Here is a 20,374-nt window from a genome sequence, read left to right on the forward strand (position 1 = left end):
AGATCCTTTGGGAGGTGGGGTTTGCCACTAATTAATGCGGATTTAATGTCTTCAACCTGCAACTGAGCAGGTGGGAACCTATTATCGGAACCAGTTGAACCCAGAAGGAAAGCACCATGGAAAAGGTGATGGAAGCAGAAACACTAACTTTTATCACGGACCAAGGAATGCTGACTGTTTGTCTTCTGAATTGTTCTCAAGTTCTATTGATCGCGTTTATTTCTCTCCTCCCTCCCCACCCACCCAACTTTGCCCTATAATTTCTATTTTTTTTTGCTCTTATTTGATGGGCTGGACCTGTGGCAGATGCTGTGTGAAAGAATGATATAGACTGAGGGGTGCGTTCAGGGTTTTTATGGAGTGGGGGGTATTTGTTGTCTTTGCACAGTGTCTTGGGAGCACTGTAAGTGAATTGAGGGTAATTGCTGTCAACTTGTGACTGTCATTATGGTCATACACAATGACTACACAATATCCATACATATATAGCAGCAATGTCCCACAAACAGCAATGAAGTGAATGACTAAACCACGTTATCTGGACTTTTTTTTTGTGTGGCCAGGACAACAGGGAGAGAAAGTCCCTTTTCAATTCATGTCATGGGATCTTTCAACAACCTGACAAAACTTCAAGCAAAAGGCAACAAAGCTCGTTTTAACATGACCATACCTTCTAAACACAAGAGTATTGCCTTTTTACTGTAGGGCATTTCCAGCATAATCCAACCCAGCCCCTAATGCATTCAGTGCAGTCTTTTCAATTCGGTCTATTAACAGTCCAGGGACATTCTCTCATTTCAGCGCCATCCATGGGATTCTGTATTGTGTGATGGTTTCAAAACCAAATCAGTAGGATTTTGCTTGTGTAAAAAAAAATGCTAAAAAGGATTCTCACAGCTCCACAGCACACTGAGGTCCAGTTCAGACAAGCAGAGACAAGTATCAGGTCAGCTGGAGAGGGAGGAAGATTGGCAGATCCTTTGGGAGGTGGGGTTTGCCACTGATTAATGTGGATTTAATGTGTTCAACCTGCAACTGAGCAGGTGGGAACCTCCAGCATTGGGACCAGTTGAACCCAGAAGGAAAGCAGCATGGAAAAGGTGATGGCAGCAGAAACACTAACTCTTTTTTATCACAGAGCAAGGAATGTTGACTGTTTGTCTTCTGAATTGTTCTCAGTTATATTGATTGCATTTAATTCTCTTCCCCCCCCAAAAAAAATGTTGCCCTTATAATTTCTGTGATTTTGTTCTGCTTTATTTATTGATTTCACCCTGACCATTTCCCCCCCATGCTCGGGTCCTGACCCAACTGTCCAGCGCCTTGGGATGTCCTCCTGACTTGAAAGGCGCTCTATAAATGGAATCTTGTTGTTGTTGTGATCGAATGATTTGATGCTGGGCTTCTGATGGATGCTGTGTGGATGGATGGATGAATGAATTGCATGAACGATGCACAGACTGGGACGGTTGCGTTCGGTTCATTTTGAATCGCTGTTGTTTGCGCATTTTTTTAATCAAGTTTCACAAGTAGAGTTTAGTTTTTAATCTACTCTCTCCCCCCCACCACACACACACACCCTCAAACAGAAGACACCCCATTCATAAGCTACTGCCCATCTCTTGTTATTCCCCCCCCCACCTCTAGCCCCCAAAGAAAGGCATGGAATTTCCCAGAAGCTGAGCCTCCCCGTGTTGTCTCCTGTGTTGCAGGGCCATGGATATGATGTTGAACTCTTCACGAGTGTCCCAGACCCTGTGTTTATCTGCCCGATCTGCCAGGGTGTCCTGAACAATCCCGTGGAGCTGAACTGCCAGCACTTCTTCTGCTATGCCTGCATTGTGAAGTGGTTCAAGCGGTAAGCACCGGGGCGCTGGGCTGTGAGTCGCTGTGGGTGTGTGTTAGTGTGCTAGTTAGTTAGTTGGTGAGTGTGCTAGTTAGTTGGTTTGTGAGAGAGTTAGTTAGTGAGAGTGTTAGTTAATGTTGAATTGAAAGTCACTGATGAGCGAATGGAAACTGGAATTCCAGTTGGGATTGAATTCATTTGGTGTTCTATTTCCCTTCTAGACATTTTTCTTTTGCATTTCTCTCTCTCTCTCTTGCCATTCTCTTCCCGCTCCACCATTTTGGGGTGGTGTTGAAAATATCCAACTTTGCTTGAAATGCCTAATTGGAAACTATTTTGTAATGTTGCATTTAGCTTGTGGGCAATGAGCCGGGGGTGTGGAGGTGAGAGCATGTGAGAGAGCCTGTCCCTCTCTGGCAGTTTTGCAGTGCAGAAGAATAACCCTTGCGTTTGATATCGTGCCTTATCACGTCTCGAGATGTCTCAAAGCGCTTCACAGAATATACTGTAAAGTGTAGTGACTGTATTTGTAGGCGAAGGCCCATTTGCCTAATTCCTCTGCTGGAGATGAGATCTTTCACTGGTGCTAAACACTCTAATCTCAATTGCCTGCTCTTCTTGTACATTGTTCTGCCTGAAATATTTATCCCCAAATCCCTTTTGAATGCTTCTGTGGATCTTTGCTTCAATGGCCACATGTAGACAGCTTGTTGCACCTCCTCTGTGTGTGTGATGTGATGGGGGATGTAGTTTCATGGTACTGTGCGGTGCTCTGTCTGATGGGCACCGTGTGTAACTCGCTCTGCCCGCAGGTCCTCCCTCTGCTCCTCTCCTCCTCTGAAAACCACCTAAGTCACTCTATGCTGACTATCCAATATAGCGCTGGGGAGTGCTGCGATATCAGATGAGAGATTTAAGCCTGTTCGCAGTCCCTCTGCTTCGCATCCCCCCCGCCCCCCTCACCTTCTTCAAGACCCATCTCAAGACCCTACTTTTCGACTGTGCCTTCGGTCACCCTCCTACCCCTACCCTCCCCGCACTCCACCCCTTCATGATCCCAATTTCCAGCTTGGGTGTGGATCCCTAGCTGTCTGGTGCCTTGGGAAGTCCTCCTGATGGGGAAAGGTGCTATATAAATGTAAATTGTTGTTGTTAAAGATGCTGTGGCACTGTTTGGGAAGTTGAGGGAGTTACTCCTGGTGTCCTGCCCAGCAATTCCTCAGATAAAGTAGCTCAATGCCTTTGTGGCTGATTGTGGGATGTCGCCATGAGCAAACTGGCTGCCGCGTTCACTAATAAAAATTTAAAAAATCACTCTTCCACACTTGACGGTCCAATCCTGTGCAGCACTTCGAGACGTTTCAACAATGTGATAAGACGCTCTACGAAATGTAAAAATTATTTCATTCTCTTCTGACTTGAATGGGTTAATTGCGATATGGGAAACCCATTTTTTCAATAAAAGACTTGCGTTGCTGCTTGATTGGGTGAGGTGAAGGTGCAAAGATCTCGGAGTGAGGAAGAGTATATGAATTGACGTGCACTCCTCACTATGCAATTGATTTTCTTTAGGAAGTGTGAGTGTCCATACTGCCGGAAACGTACAAAAGCAATGGCTCGGTCTGTGGTGCCAATAATCCAGAACATGATCGGTCGACTGATGATGAAGGTAAATCCAGTGCTATAGTTATAAACGTGTGTGTTTATAAGTGCATCATTTTAAACGGGGTTGGGGGTGGGGGGGGGGGGGCTGGAATTTGTCTATTTTCTGCTAGAAAATTGTCAACGGCACGACTTGAGCAAGAGACTGCCAGGCTGGTGGAAGGTGAACTGCTTGGACCTCGGTCTTCTTCCGTCTGGCAAATTCTTCTGTTCTTTCTGTCCCGCGCGCACAGTGTGGGAACACAATCCATGGCTGCCCGGCTACTTTTCCACTGGAGCAGTACGCGACCCACAGGAAGGTGTGTGAGTTTAGGTTGGCGAAGTGCGAGTGTGAAGGATGTCCTGCCATAATGCCCCACAAGGACCTGCCGGCTCACAGGCAGGTGTGCGAGTTCTGGAAGCAGCCGTGCAGGATGGGGTGCGGAGCCCAGCTGACCTGGCTTCAGCTGGAGAAGCACAACTGCTACCGGGACATGAAGGCAAAGTACGATGGGGCCATTGCCTACCTCGAATTTTGCTTCAACCGCATGAGCACGATCCTGAAGCACAAAGAGGAATGCTTTTGTCAGGTCGTGTCCATCACCGATGACTATGCAGGTGAGTTGATCACTATTCCCTCTGCGCTTCAGATTGCTGAGATTTCTTTCATCTTATTACGTCTCGAAGACGTGGTGAGGCGCTACATCAAATATTATTATTATTTTTATTATTTCAGAATAGCAGCTAGACCATGGTTTCCTTTTTCCCTCGCTCGTCATCCATCCCCATCATTGGGAAGCACTCAGATACCTTATCCTGTGTGAAGGTCGATAAATAGATGGTGGGGATAGTCCTTGCAGTTGATGCAGCGCTTTATCACGTCTTCGAGACGCCTCAAAGAGCTTCACAGAATATAACAGTAAAGTGTAGTGACTGTATAATTCTGTGAATAAAACAACAATATAAATAAAAAAATGTATAAATATTTTTAAAAATGTTTTTTGATCAGATGAATCGTCAGAAGCGAATGAAGATGAAGAAAATGATGAAGTGGCACCTAACAGTATTAACGAGAACGCGTCTTCAGTCAGTTCGAGATCCAGCAGCGGGTCAAACACAGAACACGATGTCACTCCCAGCAGACCGGAGATCAGGCAGCGGAACAGACACGCGTGTTATGAAGCAGTGGATGGAGCAGGGAACAATGGGGGAGATGAGGCCAGCCCTTCAATCAGCCCCAACACCAGGGCACAAGCTGTTTCCCACAGGCACCGGATCAGACCGCGAGGCCTGCGGATCTTTAGGTGTGCTGTGTTGGCTGTTTGTGTGTTGATTAAAGCCTTAGGGAGACAGACAGTAGAAGCCGAACGTGTTGTGTGTTTCAAGAACAAATTAGATAGATTTCTGTTAGAAAATAATAGTGCCCAGACACCACTAACTACTAAATAATCCTTGCATCTGATATAGATGCCTTTTGGGAAGTCTGGAAGATGTGATAAGGTGGTATATCAAATGGAGGGATTATCATTCTTATTATACAGCGCCTTGTCTTTGATATATCTCGCTTGCAGAATATACTGTCAAGTGGATTCACTGTATTTTGTGGGCGAAATGCAGCAGCCAATTACAAACCGTGGTGGATTGAGTGACCAAATTGATTTTTTTTCTAATTTTTTTGAACAAATTAATATCTTGGGATACAATATATAGATTGGGACATAACTTGTCAAGCGACTGCCGGGCATGGTGGAAGGTGAACTAGATGGACCTTGATCTTCTTTTACTCAGAAAATTCTTATGTTATGTTCTTAAAACAGTGAAGTGGTTCACCAGAACACACAGACGGAAAGAACATAAGACTTTGCTCTTAAAATCAAATGGGTCAGAATACCGACAATCTATTGGGTGGGCACAGTTTGAACATTGCTGGTGGGACTGTGAAACTAATGATTTATCAGTGAATTGGGTTACACATTTACCTTGATTTATAACCTATTACTGAGTCATTCAGGACTTGAAAGTCACCGATTGGAATCCAGGCTAGACCTTGTGCGTTAGCTGATCCTGCAGTCGTGGTGCCAAATGACCTTTGTGCTCCTGGGCTTGCCTCTGTGTTGGTGGTGGCTGGGTGGGGGAAAGAGGAATCTTCAGCCATTTACCAAGCTGACTTCTCATTCCACTAACGTCAATTACATTTGTTCTATTGGTTTTTGAGGTCTTGTAACTTGGGTATCTACCCTTAACAATGGCACGGAGACTGCCTATCATTGGATGAATAAGGGTCACTTTTTCCCCCACGGTTATGTTTTATGCTTTACGTCTTTCTTGTTGCCTCCTAATTCAACCTGGAAGGTGGACAACAACAAATTACGTACATGTGTAAAGTGCCTTTCGTATCAGGACGACATCCCAAGGCGCTGGATAGTCAGGGATTTGGTCCTGGGTTGGGATCAGGAGGGGTGGGGTGCAGGGACGCAGGATTGGAGGGTGATCGAAGATGGGATAGAAGAGGATGGCCTAGTCTAGCCTCCTGGAGGTGGAACTATGGCTTTGGTTGCAGCAGGATGATAGCTCTTGACATTCTTGTTAAAATTGATCTGATTGATTTTTTTTTTCTCCCCCCCCCCCCCCCCCACCCCACTCTGTTGGTTTCAGGCAACGCGTAACTTGGAATCCATTTGACCTGCGTTTTGGATCTGTGTACAGAAGAATGCGTGTTCGACCATACTGCCGATAATGTTAATAAACCTTGCATTTGATTATAGTGCTTCATCACATCATTGAGACATCTCAAAAGGCTTCACAAGATATTGACCTACTGCAGACCATCTAAAGGTTACAGCGCACTGCTTCAGGCACCAGCCTATCTATTTATTTTTAAAAAAAGTTTTTCCCCTAACCCCAACCTTACCCCCCAATCTTTCAAAGCTCTGATTGAGCAAACTTGTGTTTGAAGAGCAGTCTACAGTTCAATGTGTTTAGTGATGGAAATTTGACAATTGTATTTTGTATTGAATAAATAAAATAGTTGCATCTGAAATGTTTCTCTTGTTCCAACATTCGTAGAGTGAGTGACCAAATGATCATTTTTTAAAATGTATTTACAAAGGGTTTATTAACCCTGGGAAAGTGATCTCCCAACTGACTTAACAGCTGGGTTCCTACTTAGCTACATAAACAGAGACTGGTGGAGTCAGGGTTAATAAAGTTGATTTTTTTTGTTAACGTATGAAACAAACACAGACACGAAAAGTACATGTTCAGCAGTTCTGCTGAGCCGTGACCCCAAGCAGAAAGAGCACACTTCGAACGGAACTCTGGCTACGAGTTGTATTGCTTTGGCTGCAATGTCCTTTTCGTTACCCTTCATCTATGCAAGGAACCTCAACAAAACATTTTAGGGTAAGAGCTGGGCTTCAGCCCTCGATCTCTCTCACTGTGAATAGGCCATAGCAAAGGGAGGGGGAGAGAGCGCGTCTGTGGGAATGAACAGTATTCGCTTGCTGATTAAAGTGCAGCTGCTTCCAATTGCCAAACCCTGAGGAGGTAAGTGTGGGGGGGGGGGGGGAGGGACGCTATCCTGCGTGAGGGGTGCTGCATCCATGCAAGTTGTTGTTGTTGTCGTCCCACCTTGTCCTCCGGCATTTCATGTTACGCAAGCAATTGGTAAAATAGTCCCTAAGCTTAAAAAGATTACAAACAAAACAAATAAAGGAAGGGTGGGGTTGGGGAGAGAGAATGCATTGCGCAAGATTTTTGCAAATCTGGAACACTTATCATAATATAATAATCCTTGCATTTGATATAGTGCCTTGAGATGTCTCAAAGTGCTGCACAGAATATACCGTACAGTGTAGTGACTGTACATTTTGTGGGTGAAACGCGGCAGCCAATTGCGCACAGCAGTGTCCCGCAAACAGTCGTGGATTGAGTGACCAAGTTATTATTTCTTTCATTTTTCGAAGGGATTTATATATCTGTTTTTGTTTGTGTACTCGCGTCGGTAAATGTTGAGATTGAATGTTTTCAGGTAAATCTTGATTTATTCTCCGAACGCACTGACTGAATTGCGTTATTTTTTCAAAGAGGAACATTTGTTTTCAGGCAGAGACGAGAGAGAGAGAGAGAGATTGACTGACTTCTCATGCTTGTTCAGGACACAGTTCACTGCTCATCACCGACCTCCCTCCCTCCCCCCAGATTAAGCCAGCGCTCTAAACCACTAAACTCCACCACCATTTAGAGGCACTTATGTTTTAATCTTTGTTTTCCAGACAAAACGAGTTTCTTGTTCTGGACTATATTGCTGCTCCCTACCCACCCCAGGCATAATTCCTGCCCGATTTTAACCAGGCAGGAAGTACAGCCACTACTGTGGTGCCCAAGTTTGCGCTGAGTTTGCTAATCCCAATGATTCATTCACATGACGAAGAAGCCATATCCTGCCACCTGCTTCGTGTTTGCATGCTTGGCAACGTCACGCTCATCTGTGCTTACACCAAATAATCCTAATAATAATAATCCTTGCATTTGATATAGCGCTTTTCACGTCGAGAGGACGTCCCAAAGCGCTTCACAGAACACACTGTAAAGTGAATTGACTGTATATTTGTGGGAAACAGCCGGTTAATGTTCTGCACCCAGGGGATTAATGTAAAAACAATTGCTTGGTTGAGAGAGAGTAGAACAACACTACCCCAGCAAGAGTAAGGGAGGGAATTGGGGAAAATTGGAAGATTTAGGAGAGAAAACATATATTGTACACAGGCTCTTTAAAGATGTTTGGATTTGTCATTTTTATCTTTGTGCTGTTTCCAGGACTTCTGCAATACGGGAGGATGCTTGAAATCATGATCAGAAGCAAAGGTAGTGCTTTTTAAACATCTTTGAACTAAAGTGTGAAGCCGAATAACAAACAGTCGTGGATTGAGGGACCAAACTGTTTTTTGACTGATTATTATTCTCCCCGGAAAGCGATTCACTAATCGACTAATAACTGGGTTCCTACTTCTTGCTCGATAAACACGTGGAGGCGTGTGGAGTAAGGAAACTTGCCTAATGTTTGGCCCTGCCCGGGAATCCAACCCTGTTCCTCTCGCTTGTGAGGCCAGCGCTCTAACCACTGAACTACACCACCGTTTAGAGACACTTATGTTTTAATCTTTGTTTTCCAGACAAAACAAGTTTCTTGTTCTGGACCATATTGCTGCTGCTCTTTGTCAAGGTTTTTGGTGACTGTGATCCGAAACATTGTGAAAGTTGTGTACCAGAGTTTCCACTTGGGATGTTTGTGACCTGCACCAACAAGAACCTAACTACGCTCCCCGATTTACCCATCAACGTGTACGAGCTCCGACTCAGTCACAACAAGATTCCTGCACTGAAAGCTGGAATGTTCGCTAAAGTTGACACCAAGAAGATGACGTTCCTTTATTTTGACCACAACTTAATCATTGAAATCCAAACGGACGCCTTTAAAAAGCTCGCCAAACTGCAATACCTGGACTTGTCTTACAACACACAGCTGAGCAGCCTGAACGTTTCAACCTTTTCCTGGCTGTTAGGTCTGCAGCACCTGAACCTTGAAGTCACGGGTTTAGTCCGTGTAGATCCAGGTGTTTTCCTGAAGCTCTCCGCACTGGAATGGTTACAGCTCTCTGGGAATCGACTCAAACATTTATCATCCAAGCTGTTTGGGGACGTAAGCAACCTCCAGAATTTGAACCTTTCGGCAAATGGTCTGCAGACAATTGAGACCGACCTACTCCACGATCTGAACCATTTGGTGAATTTAAGTCTAGCGGACAATTCTATTGCCACCATCCAGAATTACGCCTTCCAGAATTTGCCACTACTCAAACTTCTGGAATTAAACAACAACAGTTTGATTCAGATGGACATCAGACTGCTGAATCCACTGGTACATCTGACTTTCCTGAGGTTGGAAGGGAATCCTTGGGACTGCACATGTACAGCGGCCGACCTGTATAGTTGGCTCCAGGGTTTTGCCGGGAACGTGTCCGGGCCGCTTTGTTCTATTCCGGATTTTCTCGTTGACCAGGGTGCACTGGGAGACATCGCTTCCAAGTGTTATGACCGTTGCCCCAAGTTTCCTCCTGGGAAGACGTGCTTTTTGCCTCCTCCAACTGGTCTGACTCCAGTCGACATAAACAACCTCATCCTGGACTTCAGACACATGGTTCAGGCATGCATAGGGATCGGTGCCATTTCCCTTATAGTTGTGTGTGTGTTGCTGGCACATAGTGTATTCACTCGAGTTTGGAATCCAAGAAGCCTTTTAAGCGGAGAACACGATTTTGAGTGAATGCAGTAACTCTCTACCACAGTTCCAGGGTTACATGATACAATTCACATCATGGCTCTCATCAGAGCTCAATTTGACTTTATTAACAGGGTCTATTCAGATGAGATGTCTAACCCAGTTTCCATCTGACTCTCCTGGTAGTGTCACCCACAAAATACTCTATATTTTACTTTTATTATTATTTACAGTATATTCTGTGAAGTGTTTTGAGATAACCTGATAAGATGCTATATCAAATGCAAGGAATATTGTTAGTTTCAGGCGGGGGGGGGTTCTTTGATAAATATTCCTCCCTCATATAAATCCATCAAAAAATATATTTTTATTTTAAAAAATTCTGCCTATGAACCTTCATATTGCAATTGATGTGTATAGAAGTTTTGTAATCAATTGAGGAATGTGTGAAAACATTTAAAATGAATGTTCACTGGTCCTTTTTGAATTTGTATTCTGTGATTTCTTTTGCGGTGGCTTGGAATCAGAAAAAATGTTAAGGCAGATGGTGTTTTATAAAGTCAATGAGAAAAGTACATCATCTGCAAGATAGGGCCAGACAGAGCAGAGCGCCAAATGCCAGTGGGAAGGAAGTACACTTCATAGTTGCTGAACACATCACACAATGAAACAGGAAACGCACGTTTGTTAAAACAAATCTTAATTCTTTTGAGTCCAATAACAAAAGCAATTTTAACAATAAATAATATTTATGAATAGTTGATTGTAACTTAAGAGTTCAAAATAAGTGACATGTTCAGTGAACTAGCCGCCATCAACATGACATTAGCAACACACTACTTTTGCTTTGAATGCCTTTATATTGTCAATTCTTCACCTGCTCCTGTTACCCAATCTCTTGTGGTTATTTTGGAAGCGGTTCCTACCTGTAACAGAATAAAAAAATTCACACTAAGTCAGTGAACGGAAACATACAAAGGTCGACAGACCTTAACAGTCCTAATTGCGCTCATGATTTTACCTTCACATTGCAAAGCGCGTTTGTCGGCATGTGGTTTCATTACCCACACAAAGTGGATCACGAGCTAAACATGTCATTTCATCTCGGCACACTTATCATGCACAAGGCAACAGACCAGGCCAATGGCAATTTCCATAGTGTGCCTCAGCGCCAACCAAAGTATAGAGATTGGGACACGACATGCGCCAGCGACTGCCTGGATGGTGGAAGGCGAGTTGGATGGGTCTTGGTCTTCATTCGTCTGGCAACTCCCAAGTTCTTATAACTCTACATGCAGACAGTAATTCACGGCATCAGTATTATCCCAATTAAAACCTGATTATAAAACAGACAGGGTTTATAATAGATTGTACTGTAATGGCTCATTGGTGCAAGGTATCCAATACAATCCACAACAACAAGATTACATTGGTGTAGCGCCTTTCACGCCGGGAGGTCCTAAACCACGGGAGTTTTTAAAATCAATGCAGGATCTTTTTTTTTTGTAGTTTTCTTTTTAAAAAAAGAGCGTTCCTTCCTGATCAGGGTCCGTGTCACTGGTATCGATCCGGTCGGTTACTTTCCACAGCATCGATTATGTTTTTTTTAAAAGAAAAAACGTATAAAAGCGGATCAATTTTTCATTTTTTGGGGGAAAAAAAAGCAACACGAGTTTAGTCATGTTCCCCAATAATAATAATAATGATAATAACAACAACACAGCTGAAAGGCACCTCGCACATTACCTGCTTAGTCAGAGACGCGCCGTGACAGAGGAGCTCTGCCCTTCGCTGCACTTCTTTGCAATCGAAATGCACATTTTATAATCCAAACGCATTTCACACGAAACCGAACGAGTTTTGTGGCTGAGATGAGATCCGCAATCCGGGGCCGTCAAACCTTCCTTCCTCCCCCCCCCACACACCTACACACACACCCACACACACACCCACACACAGAGGCAATGCCCCAAATAATAATAATAAAAAACAAATAAAACACAAGATTTTCAAACCAAAAAAAAGCTCTTTTTTTTTAAAAAAGAGACTTTGAAGTGAGTTTTTTTTATAAAAAAAACAGAAACTGCCACAGAGCCGATCTCCGCGCCACCGCCACGTGCGCGTCCGGCGGGGGGTTGGGGGGGAGTGTAGCGCGAGGCCCCGGGGGTTGGGGGGGAGTGTAGCGCGAGGCCCCGGGGGTTGGGGGGGGAGTGTAACACGAGGCCCCGGGGGTTGGGGGGGGGGGGGAGTGTAGCGCGAGGCCCCGGGGGTTGGGGGGGGGGTTTGGGGGGGAGTGTAGCGCGAGGCCCGGGGGTTGGGGGGGGGGGGTTTGGGGGGGAGTGTAACGCGAGGCCGTGAGCAAAAAGAGGCGCCAACAACCTGTGGCGAGCGCGAGAGTGAGGGGACGATTTGCCGACCGCGCGCGCGGGCGGAGGTCCCGCCCCGGAACTGCATCACCGGCACAGGGCGGGCGCTTCCTCTCGCGAGATCCGGGAGGCTTTATAGGGCCCCGCGCGGGGGCCGCCGGCCTTCTTCTCGCTCAAAAAAAAATCACGTAAGTCGTCAATGGCGGCCATGAGGGGACCGAGGGTTTTAATGCAGCGGCAATCGGCCGTCCATCTTAGCCATCCGGCCCCGGGGCGGCCGGCCCTGGCCCTCGTCACGCGCTCTCGTGATCAGCCGTCCGTTTGATGGCGATATTTGCGCGCGGGGGGTTTTTACGGCGAAACATCGGGGCTCGGGCTGCCGCGCGGGGGTTAGGCCGCGGGTCTGACGTCACCCCCCCCTCCCCCCCCCGCCTCTCAGTGTTCTGTCGGGGTATCATTCGAGGGTTTATTTGCCTCTGTGAGTGTGAGTGTCTCTTATAAGTGTGTGTGTGTGTGTGAGTCTCTGTGAGTGTGTGTGTGTGTCCCTGTGAGTGAGTGTGACCCAACTGTGCAGCGCCTTGGGACGTCCTCCTGACGTGAAAGGCGCTTTATAAATGGAATGTTGTTGTTGTGAGAGTCTCTGTGAGTGTGTGACCCTGTGAGTGTGTGTGTGTCTCTGTGTGAGTCTCTGTGAGTGTGTGTCCCTGTGAGTGAGTGTGGGTCTCTATGAGTGTATGTGAGAGTCTGAGTGTGTGTCCCTGTGAGTGTGTGTGTGTGTATGTGAGAGTCTCTGTGAGTGTGTGTGTGTCTCTATGAGTGCGTGTGTGTATGTGAGAATCTCTGTGAGTGTGTGTCCCTGTGAGTGTGTGTGTCTCTATGAGTGTGTGTGTATGTGAGAGTCTCTGTGAGTGTGTGACCCTGTGAGTGTGACTCTGAGTGTGTGTGTGAGAGAGTCTCCCTGAGTGTGTGTGGAGGTTTCTTGTAATGAAGAGCGCAAGATCTGCACTTTATACAAATACAATTAATAATCCTTAACCTTTTGATAAATCGCCTTATATATTTGCCCGTCGAGTCGCCTCCCAGCACTTCGCCATCAAGTGTAGTGACTATTATTTGTAGGCGATAAAGTATCGCTCACAAACCACACAGTCAATCTACTTTGCAGCGTATCCTGTGAAACTCTTTGAGGCGTCTCAATGACGCGATGAGATGCTACATCAAATGCAAGGATTTTTATTAATGATGGGAAGAGGCTGGTACCTACCGAACGAGTAGCCTTTGTTTCACCAGTTGCCGTTTTGTCGGCTTGCTTCCTCCTCCACAGCGAAGTGCACAAGCTCCCTGTGGGTGGGGGTGTAGGATGGTGATGTGTGAGAGTTGTGGAAGCGATCGCTCCTCTAAGTGGATTGCCGCCTGTTCCTTTTTCAGCAAATGGCGGACGACGCCGGTGGTAGAGGAGGCTTCCGTGGCGGCTTCGGCACCCGTGGGCGCGGGCGGGGCCGCGGAAGGGGTCGTGGCAGAGGCCGTGGTGCTCGCGGCAAGGCTGAGGACAAGGAGGTAAGAGAGCAGCAAATCTGCGCTTATGAGAAGATAGTGGTCCTAAACCGTAGGCTGCTGCTTACTCGTTTACGAGTAAATGGTGCGTCAAGCCTTGAGTCATGATACTACCATCCTAACACTTGAGTCATCCCACTCAGCTCCTGTTAACCCTGCAAGACCTAACAGGTAGGGTGGTCCTAGCTGGACAAACAGCAGGAAAGCTTGCCAGGCAGCAATGTCAATGGCAAGCTATGCGGTTTTACCTGGTTAGACTCCAGCAGTTACCCTAACACATATTCTGGGCTTCCTCCAAGCCTTGGGTCTTGCCAACGTGTGCCTAGTACTTTCTACAATTAGGTAAGCAGGATGTGTCCCAAGAGAGAGAAAGTGCGCATTCCATTCCAACAATCTATCTCTGGGATTTCTATGGGTGTGTGGAGTGCATGGAAATCTCAGCTTGGTTGGATACTTTAAAGCATGGTGATGGGTTTACTCATTTGTCAGACACCAGGCTAGCCAAAAGAAATAACATTTGTGTTTCTTCCTGTCAGTGGGTGCCAGTCACTAAGCTTGGGCGCCTGGTCAAGGACATGAAGATCAAGACCCTGGAGGAAATCTATCTTTTCTCTCTCCCCATCAAGGTAACATTTTGACTTTTTTTTGGCTTTTATTTGGTGAATGTTACCATTTGTGTTCATTAACAGTAGGAATAAGGCATTACTCTCCTGTTCAGTCATTTTTTTCTCTCTCTGGTGTTTAGGAGTTTGAGATCATTGATTTCTTCCTGGGATCTTCTCTGAAGGATGAAGTTCTTAAGATTATGCCTGTGCAGAAACAAACCCGTGCTGGTCAGCGCACAAGATTCAAGGTGGGTTTTTAGTTGCAATTGCAAACTATTCTACATATTTGAACCTGCTTTAATACTTATTCGTACTTTCAGCGCCTTGGGACGTCCTCCTGACGTGAAAGGCGCTTTATAAATGGAATCTTGTTGTTTGGATTTAAAATGCTCTCTGCTCTTAGGCTTTTGTTGCCATCGGAGACTATAATGGGCACGTTGGGCTGGGTGTCAAGTGCTCCAAGGAAGTAGCTACTGCAATCCGTGGAGCCATCATTCTGGCCAAACTGTCCATTGTTCCTGTACGGAGAGGCTACTGGGGTAACAAGATTGGCAAACCCCACACTGTACCATGCAAGGTAAGCACAAATACTAGCACACATTATGTACAGCAAATCTTTGTAGGGTTGGGATGGTGTTGCAATATGGAGGTTCACTTAAGAGATCAGTGTATATAGAGTGGTTCATCCAGGTTCTGCAATTTTGTACAGAAATGCAAACTTATCCAAAATCTGAAAAGATTAAAGCCTTCCCCCTACATTGTGAATCAAAGAGAGACAGTGGGAATGGGTTGCCAGTGTACTTTATGATCGTTGAGTATACTTTCCCAAACTGTCTGTTCCGTGTGAGGTTGTCCACTCAAATGTTGAATGCTGTGCAAGTGACTTGTATTGTCTTGAAACAAGTTTGCTGTTTAATTAAAACATCTCCATTAGTTTCTCATGAGGTGAACGTTTTCTTCACAGGTGACAGGTCGTTGTGGCTCAGTCCTGGTCCGTCTGATCCCTGCACCCCGTGGTACCGGCATTGTCTCAGCTCCTGTCCCTAAGAAGCTGCTTCAGATGGCTGGTATTGATGACTGTTATACCTCAGCCAGGGGTTGCACAGCCACGCTGGGAAACTTTGGTAAGTCCAAACATTAACTTCATTCGTGTTAAAATGGCGCTCAAAAAGCGGAGGGGGCAGCCATTTCATGTTGCTAATTGACCCATTGGCTTTGCATTGTTCATTCTCATTTAAAATGGAAATTGGGAGAGAAATTAATTTGTTGATCACATTTTGCTTGTATTGTGGTAGCACTTGTCCTTAAGATTTTCTTGGGACTAGGTCTTGCACATGTTGGCACTATGAAGATGACGTAGTGTTGGTTGTCATTGCAATGATGTCTTATTTTATGCAATTGAATGAATGACTTGTGGATCATTGTTTAAGTACACTTAAACGCTATTGTAAAGGTATTTGCAGATTGCTTGTAGATTCTCTTCAGCTCTGCGCAATTTTGCCTACTTTTAAGTGGTGACAATTGCCGTATTACGAGAGAGAAATAAACTTGAGTGTATGCAGGGCAGCTAGATCTTTCTAAATGGTTTATCTGCTCCTCATGAAGCTCAACATGAAATTGAACATTCTGTTGTCAATGCTGCCCACGTTGGATGATTGGTAAAACATCTCACATTGTTCCTTGCCCACAGCTAAGGCCACCTTTGATGCCATCTCCAAGACGTACAGTTATTTGACTCCTGATCTCTGGAAGGAGACTGTGTTCTCCAAGTCACCGTACCAGGTAAATTAATTTAAATGTCCTGCCATGCTTAAGTTTACACATCTTTCTTTCAGTAAACATTTTTAGTAATAATACTTGCATTTGATACAGCGCCTTATCACGTCGTTGAGACGTCTCGGAGCACTTCACAGAATATAATGTAAAGTGAATTGACTGTATATATTTTGTGGGCGAATGCATTCGATTTCTACTTGACACAAATTTTACATTTTACAAATGACAAGTTAGATTTTCATAGATTTGTTAAATCAGCCTTTTTTCGTTGTTAAAGTAGCTTTGAATTGTGTAATTGGTAAGAACTATCTCCCTTGCAATGTGTAGAAAATAAAAAAACTAGTCGTCTGTCCAGCAGGTTGCTAGTTGTATGATGTCCCAGTTGCTAAGTTTTCACTTTTTTGTGTTTTAGGAATTCACCGATCATCTGGCCAAGACTCACACCCGCGTCTCTGTTCAAAGAACTCAACAAGGTGCTGCGGCTCCAGCAACATAAAACAGTTTTTTTGTATGAGAGAATAAAATCTGGACTCAAATAAACTGGAGTTGTCATTGTTTATTTGGGGCTTGTGCGAGATACTGCTCGTGTGTGAAAGGAGGACATGGTCACTGACTTGTTAATGTTTGCTAAGTGAGCTGAATCGCATGCACTATAAAATCATCAAACTCAAATGTTTAATTCAGAAATAATTCTCTCCTTAATAGATGTAAATTTAGGATTATTAGATGCTTGGAAGCGTGTGAGGCATCTTTTTGATGGATTTGAAGGGCTATGTTGAATGCAGTACAAGCGGCTATTGAAACTTGGGCAGTTCAAAAATAAAGCCAGAGTAAGGAACAAGATATCAAATCTTTAAGATATGTTTCAGCATAGCATGCTTCATTTATTAGAGGAAGTTTTAAATGTGATTAAACCTATGTAAGTCATACACAATGTCTTTTTTAAATATAGATTTTTAGAGCCGCTTCAACACAGCATTGTTCTATGCTTCAGCTGCTATCTTTTGCTGTTTTCTCTCTTCAATCATCCGTTGCTTCTGTTTCATCAGGCATCTTCTAGCACTGCCATAAGCACCCAGATCCCCGTCTATATAAAACAATTTAAGCAGATTTTAGACAAGTTTTCCATTTGTAATGCCAAAAGGTGTCCACGTGAAAGCCATGTTTCCCAGTCCTCAATCACAAAAATGTCTTAGCAGAATACATTTGGCCACAACAAGTTGGGACTTGGATGCATTTTAATGATTCATTAACTAATGTAGTTATTAATTAATGTAGGGCCAAAGGAATAAAACTTAATTTATTGAAGAGACTATGTGACAATAATATTCTCCCGAAACAATCGGGTATCAATCACAGCAGTAGGTAGGTGAATACAATGCAGAACATTGTGACGTTAGATTAGGGGCAAACGATAGGTTTGGGTAAATAAAACGTTTTTTTTAATAAAATGATCAATGTCAATCTAACATAGATCATGGGAATAATAAATTGCATTTATATAGCACCTTTCATGTTAGGAGGCTGGAGTGTATAGCAGGGTACCAATAGTACTCAGTATTTACTTTTGCCCACAAAATATACAATCAATCTACAGTATATTACATGAAGTTCTATTGAGACATCTGGAAGACGTGATAAGACACTGTACCAAATGCAAGGATTATTTATTATTTACAGGATGCAGGTCTGGACGGCTGGTTGCTCAAACCTATCTGACAGGACACTTACATCTTGATTGGTATCCTCTCGCGGCCTGCTTGAATTGCTCCAGCTCTTTATTACAGTTCTGGAGGTGGCTTTCACCCTCTCTTTGCTGACAGGCCCCCAACCGTTCCTGAAGTACCTTCACAATCTCTTGATCCACCTTGCTGGAGAAAAAATCAAGTTCATTTCAACAAATTTTAAAAAAAGACCCTGCTTGACACAGCCTTTAGATTAAAATAGTACAGATGGTTGTACAGACACTGAAAATGTCTAAATGCCAAACTCAACAACACTTGATTGAATCCCACAAGGGCTCAGCTTCCCGCTTACTGTGGCAACAACAGACAACTCAATGCACATCTACAATAATTTATGAAGCACCTTTCACCTTGAAAGAATATCTCAAAGCATTTAAGAATTTAAGAGAGAGGGCTAGAGATGTTGATCAACTACGGTGGAGAACTGGCTGAAGAATTAAACTACAGTACATCTGAATAAGTGGGGAAGGTTAACAACTTACCATCCAATTGGGTGTTCTAACTTCCTGATCAGGCAGAGCATGTATGTACATTTCAGAAGTGCACAAGAACACAAGTCTTGTTAGTACTGTATTTATGTCTTCTAGATTATTTGTTCCCTGTAAAATGTGTTGTGCTTTGAATTTGGTGTGTTTCGAAAAGTTTTCTTTAATGGCAGGAATGAAATAATTACTGTTAATGTTATTACGCCACAAAACCATTGATTATGGAAATACACATTTTTTCAAAACAAATAAGATACATACTGATCCCTTCTCCACTGCATCTCTGCCTCAAAGTAGCAGACATAATCACCAAAATGGCACTCAGTGAAATCTGGGACTCTTCTGTACTGTCTGTGGTAGTAATAATAGGGATTCTTCGAATGTTGATTCTCTATCCATACTACAAAGAAAAATAGAAAATGATTAGGAATTCTGGAAAACCTATTGTTTAGTTTGCGAACAAAATGCACAGTTACTACACCTTTTACTGTCAACCAATCCTGTGAAGCGCTTTGAGACCTTCCTGATCGTTAGCTAAGACAATGCACTGGAGAAACTCCATTCTCTTTTCAAATACAGTGGAATCCAGTTAATTTCATACAGGATATTTGCAGACTTCATTTAATACATAGCAACCTTTAGATACTGAAAATTTGCTGTTTGTTTACAATGTGTTGTACTCCACTCAAATGCAAATGATAATTACACATTTCACTTAATTGCACAAGAGTTGCTTACATTCGCAGCTCTATAACTAGTTCAGATAACTGCACTGGTTGAGGAGTTGACCACGTATACTATTGTTTATTGTAATATAGTTATGAACTAACGTCAGTAGAACTTTGGATCACTCTGTATAACTGCATGTCATTAGTCCGGTATCAGATCTGCATCGTGCTTTACTAAAATATAATCTCGCTGCAATGCTGAGGGTTTCTTTTATATATTTATATAATAATAAAAATCCTTGTAGTTGATATACCTTATCACATCGTTGAGACGTCTCAAGGTGCTTCACATTACATAATAATATACAGAAAAAACTGTAAAGTGGATTTATATGTACGGCATATTATAATATATATCAATTATAATTTATATTTACAATGTTTATATTGATATATGTAGTAGTTACAATTATATGAAATCTATAATATAGATATAATCTGTAACATATTATAATTTATATTTACAATGTGTATAGTGATATATACAGTAAAGTTGCAATTATATAAAATCTATAACAAATAGGTACTACATCTACAATACAAACATATAGATCTTATATAACTGTAACTTTACTAAACACATATACCAATACAAACACTGTAGAACTAAACGACCCTATATATCGGAGATGGTTTGTATACCCCCTATACGTTTGCATATCTGATCTAAATCAAAGGGGATATATAAAAATAGGTAAAATCTCCCCCAAAAAAATGATATACGTTGTACATCCAAGTGCGCGCGCGTGTGTGTGTGTGTGTGTATATATATATAAAAAACAATTAAAATGTAGAGTGAGGGGAGGCGAGGGCAGGGCCGGGCCGGTGTGGCGCTGACTGAGGACACGGTCTCCTCTGCTGTCCCCGGGCCCGGGCCTGGGCCTGGGCTGAGCTCCCGCCGCCCCGGGGGGTGTGGGGGTGGGGGAAGCCTCCCTCACCTCTCAGCGCAGTGACCGGCCTGTCCACCGCAAAGCTGAACGCCTTGCCGACCAGGAGCAGCGGGTTGGGGAGGCTGGTCTGCTTCTCCACCGCCGGCGTCCGCTGCTCGGGTCGCGGGTAAACGTCCTTGTCCCACTCGTCGGGCATCGCTCGCTCCTGGTTCGGCGCCGGCGCCGCCGCCGCCACACTCAAGATGGCGGCTTCAACAGGGCCACACTCAAGATGGCGGGCCCCCCCCACAGCAGGGCCACACTCAAGATGGCGGGCCCCCCCCACAGCAGGGCCACACTCAAGATGGCGGGCCCCCCCCAACAGGGCCACACTCGAGATGGCGGGCCCCCTCAATAGCGCCAGGCTCAAGATGGCGGGTACTCAATATGCCACACTCAAGATGGCGGCCCGCGAGGTG

The 20,374-nt window shown here is 44.2% G+C and overlaps 3 protein-coding genes and 1 non-coding gene across 5 annotated transcripts; 2 read left to right on the forward strand and 2 right to left on the reverse strand.

Annotated features, from left to right (window-relative positions):
• Nucleotides 1-6,756: 6,756 nt before the first annotated feature.
• Nucleotides 6,757-10,457, forward strand: LOC103186843 (reticulon-4 receptor-like 1). 2 transcript variants are annotated; one of them, XM_007906088.2, is made up of 3 exons: nt 6,757-6,889; nt 8,306-8,353; nt 8,662-10,457. In XM_007906088.2, exons 2-3 carry the CDS (start codon nt 8,326-8,328, stop codon nt 9,810-9,812), a joined length of 1,179 nt encoding a protein of 392 aa, XP_007904279.1. In that variant the 5' UTR covers nt 6,757-6,889; nt 8,306-8,325; the 3' UTR covers nt 9,813-10,457. The 2 variants fall into 2 exon arrangements, with proteins under 2 accessions (XP_007904279.1, XP_007904280.1); XM_007906089.2 differs by lacking the exon at nt 6,757-6,889 and adding an exon at nt 6,914-7,033.
• Nucleotides 10,458-10,806: 349 nt separating this feature from the next.
• LOC121850287 lies at nt 10,807-10,929 on the reverse strand. Its single transcript, XR_006085541.1, has one exon. It is a non-coding gene; the product is annotated as a small nucleolar RNA ACA64 (small nucleolar RNA).
• Nucleotides 10,930-12,295: 1,366 nt separating this feature from the next.
• On the forward strand, nt 12,296-16,601 carry rps2 (ribosomal protein S2). The gene is given in 8 exon segments (NM_001292670.1): nt 12,296-12,321; nt 13,562-13,690; nt 14,224-14,313; nt 14,433-14,540; nt 14,696-14,869; nt 15,257-15,416; nt 15,983-16,074; nt 16,481-16,601. Coding segments are annotated over 7 exon segments (834 nt in total). The 5' UTR covers nt 12,296-12,321; nt 13,562-13,564; the 3' UTR covers nt 16,565-16,601.
• Nucleotides 16,602-16,930: 329 nt separating this feature from the next.
• ndufb10 (NADH:ubiquinone oxidoreductase subunit B10) lies at nt 16,931-20,117 on the reverse strand. Its single transcript, NM_001292677.1, is given in 4 exon segments — nt 16,931-17,155; nt 17,800-17,939; nt 18,560-18,698; nt 19,965-20,117. Coding segments are annotated over 4 exon segments (531 nt in total). The 5' UTR covers nt 20,113-20,117; the 3' UTR covers nt 16,931-17,051.
• Between the last annotated feature and the right edge of the window lie 257 nt (nt 20,118-20,374).

Source organism: Callorhinchus milii, unplaced genomic scaffold (assembly GCF_018977255.1).
Source record: "Callorhinchus milii isolate IMCB2004 unplaced genomic scaffold, IMCB_Cmil_1.0 Scaffold16, whole genome shotgun sequence".
Lineage (NCBI taxonomy): Eukaryota > Metazoa > Chordata > Chondrichthyes > Chimaeriformes > Callorhinchidae > Callorhinchus > Callorhinchus milii.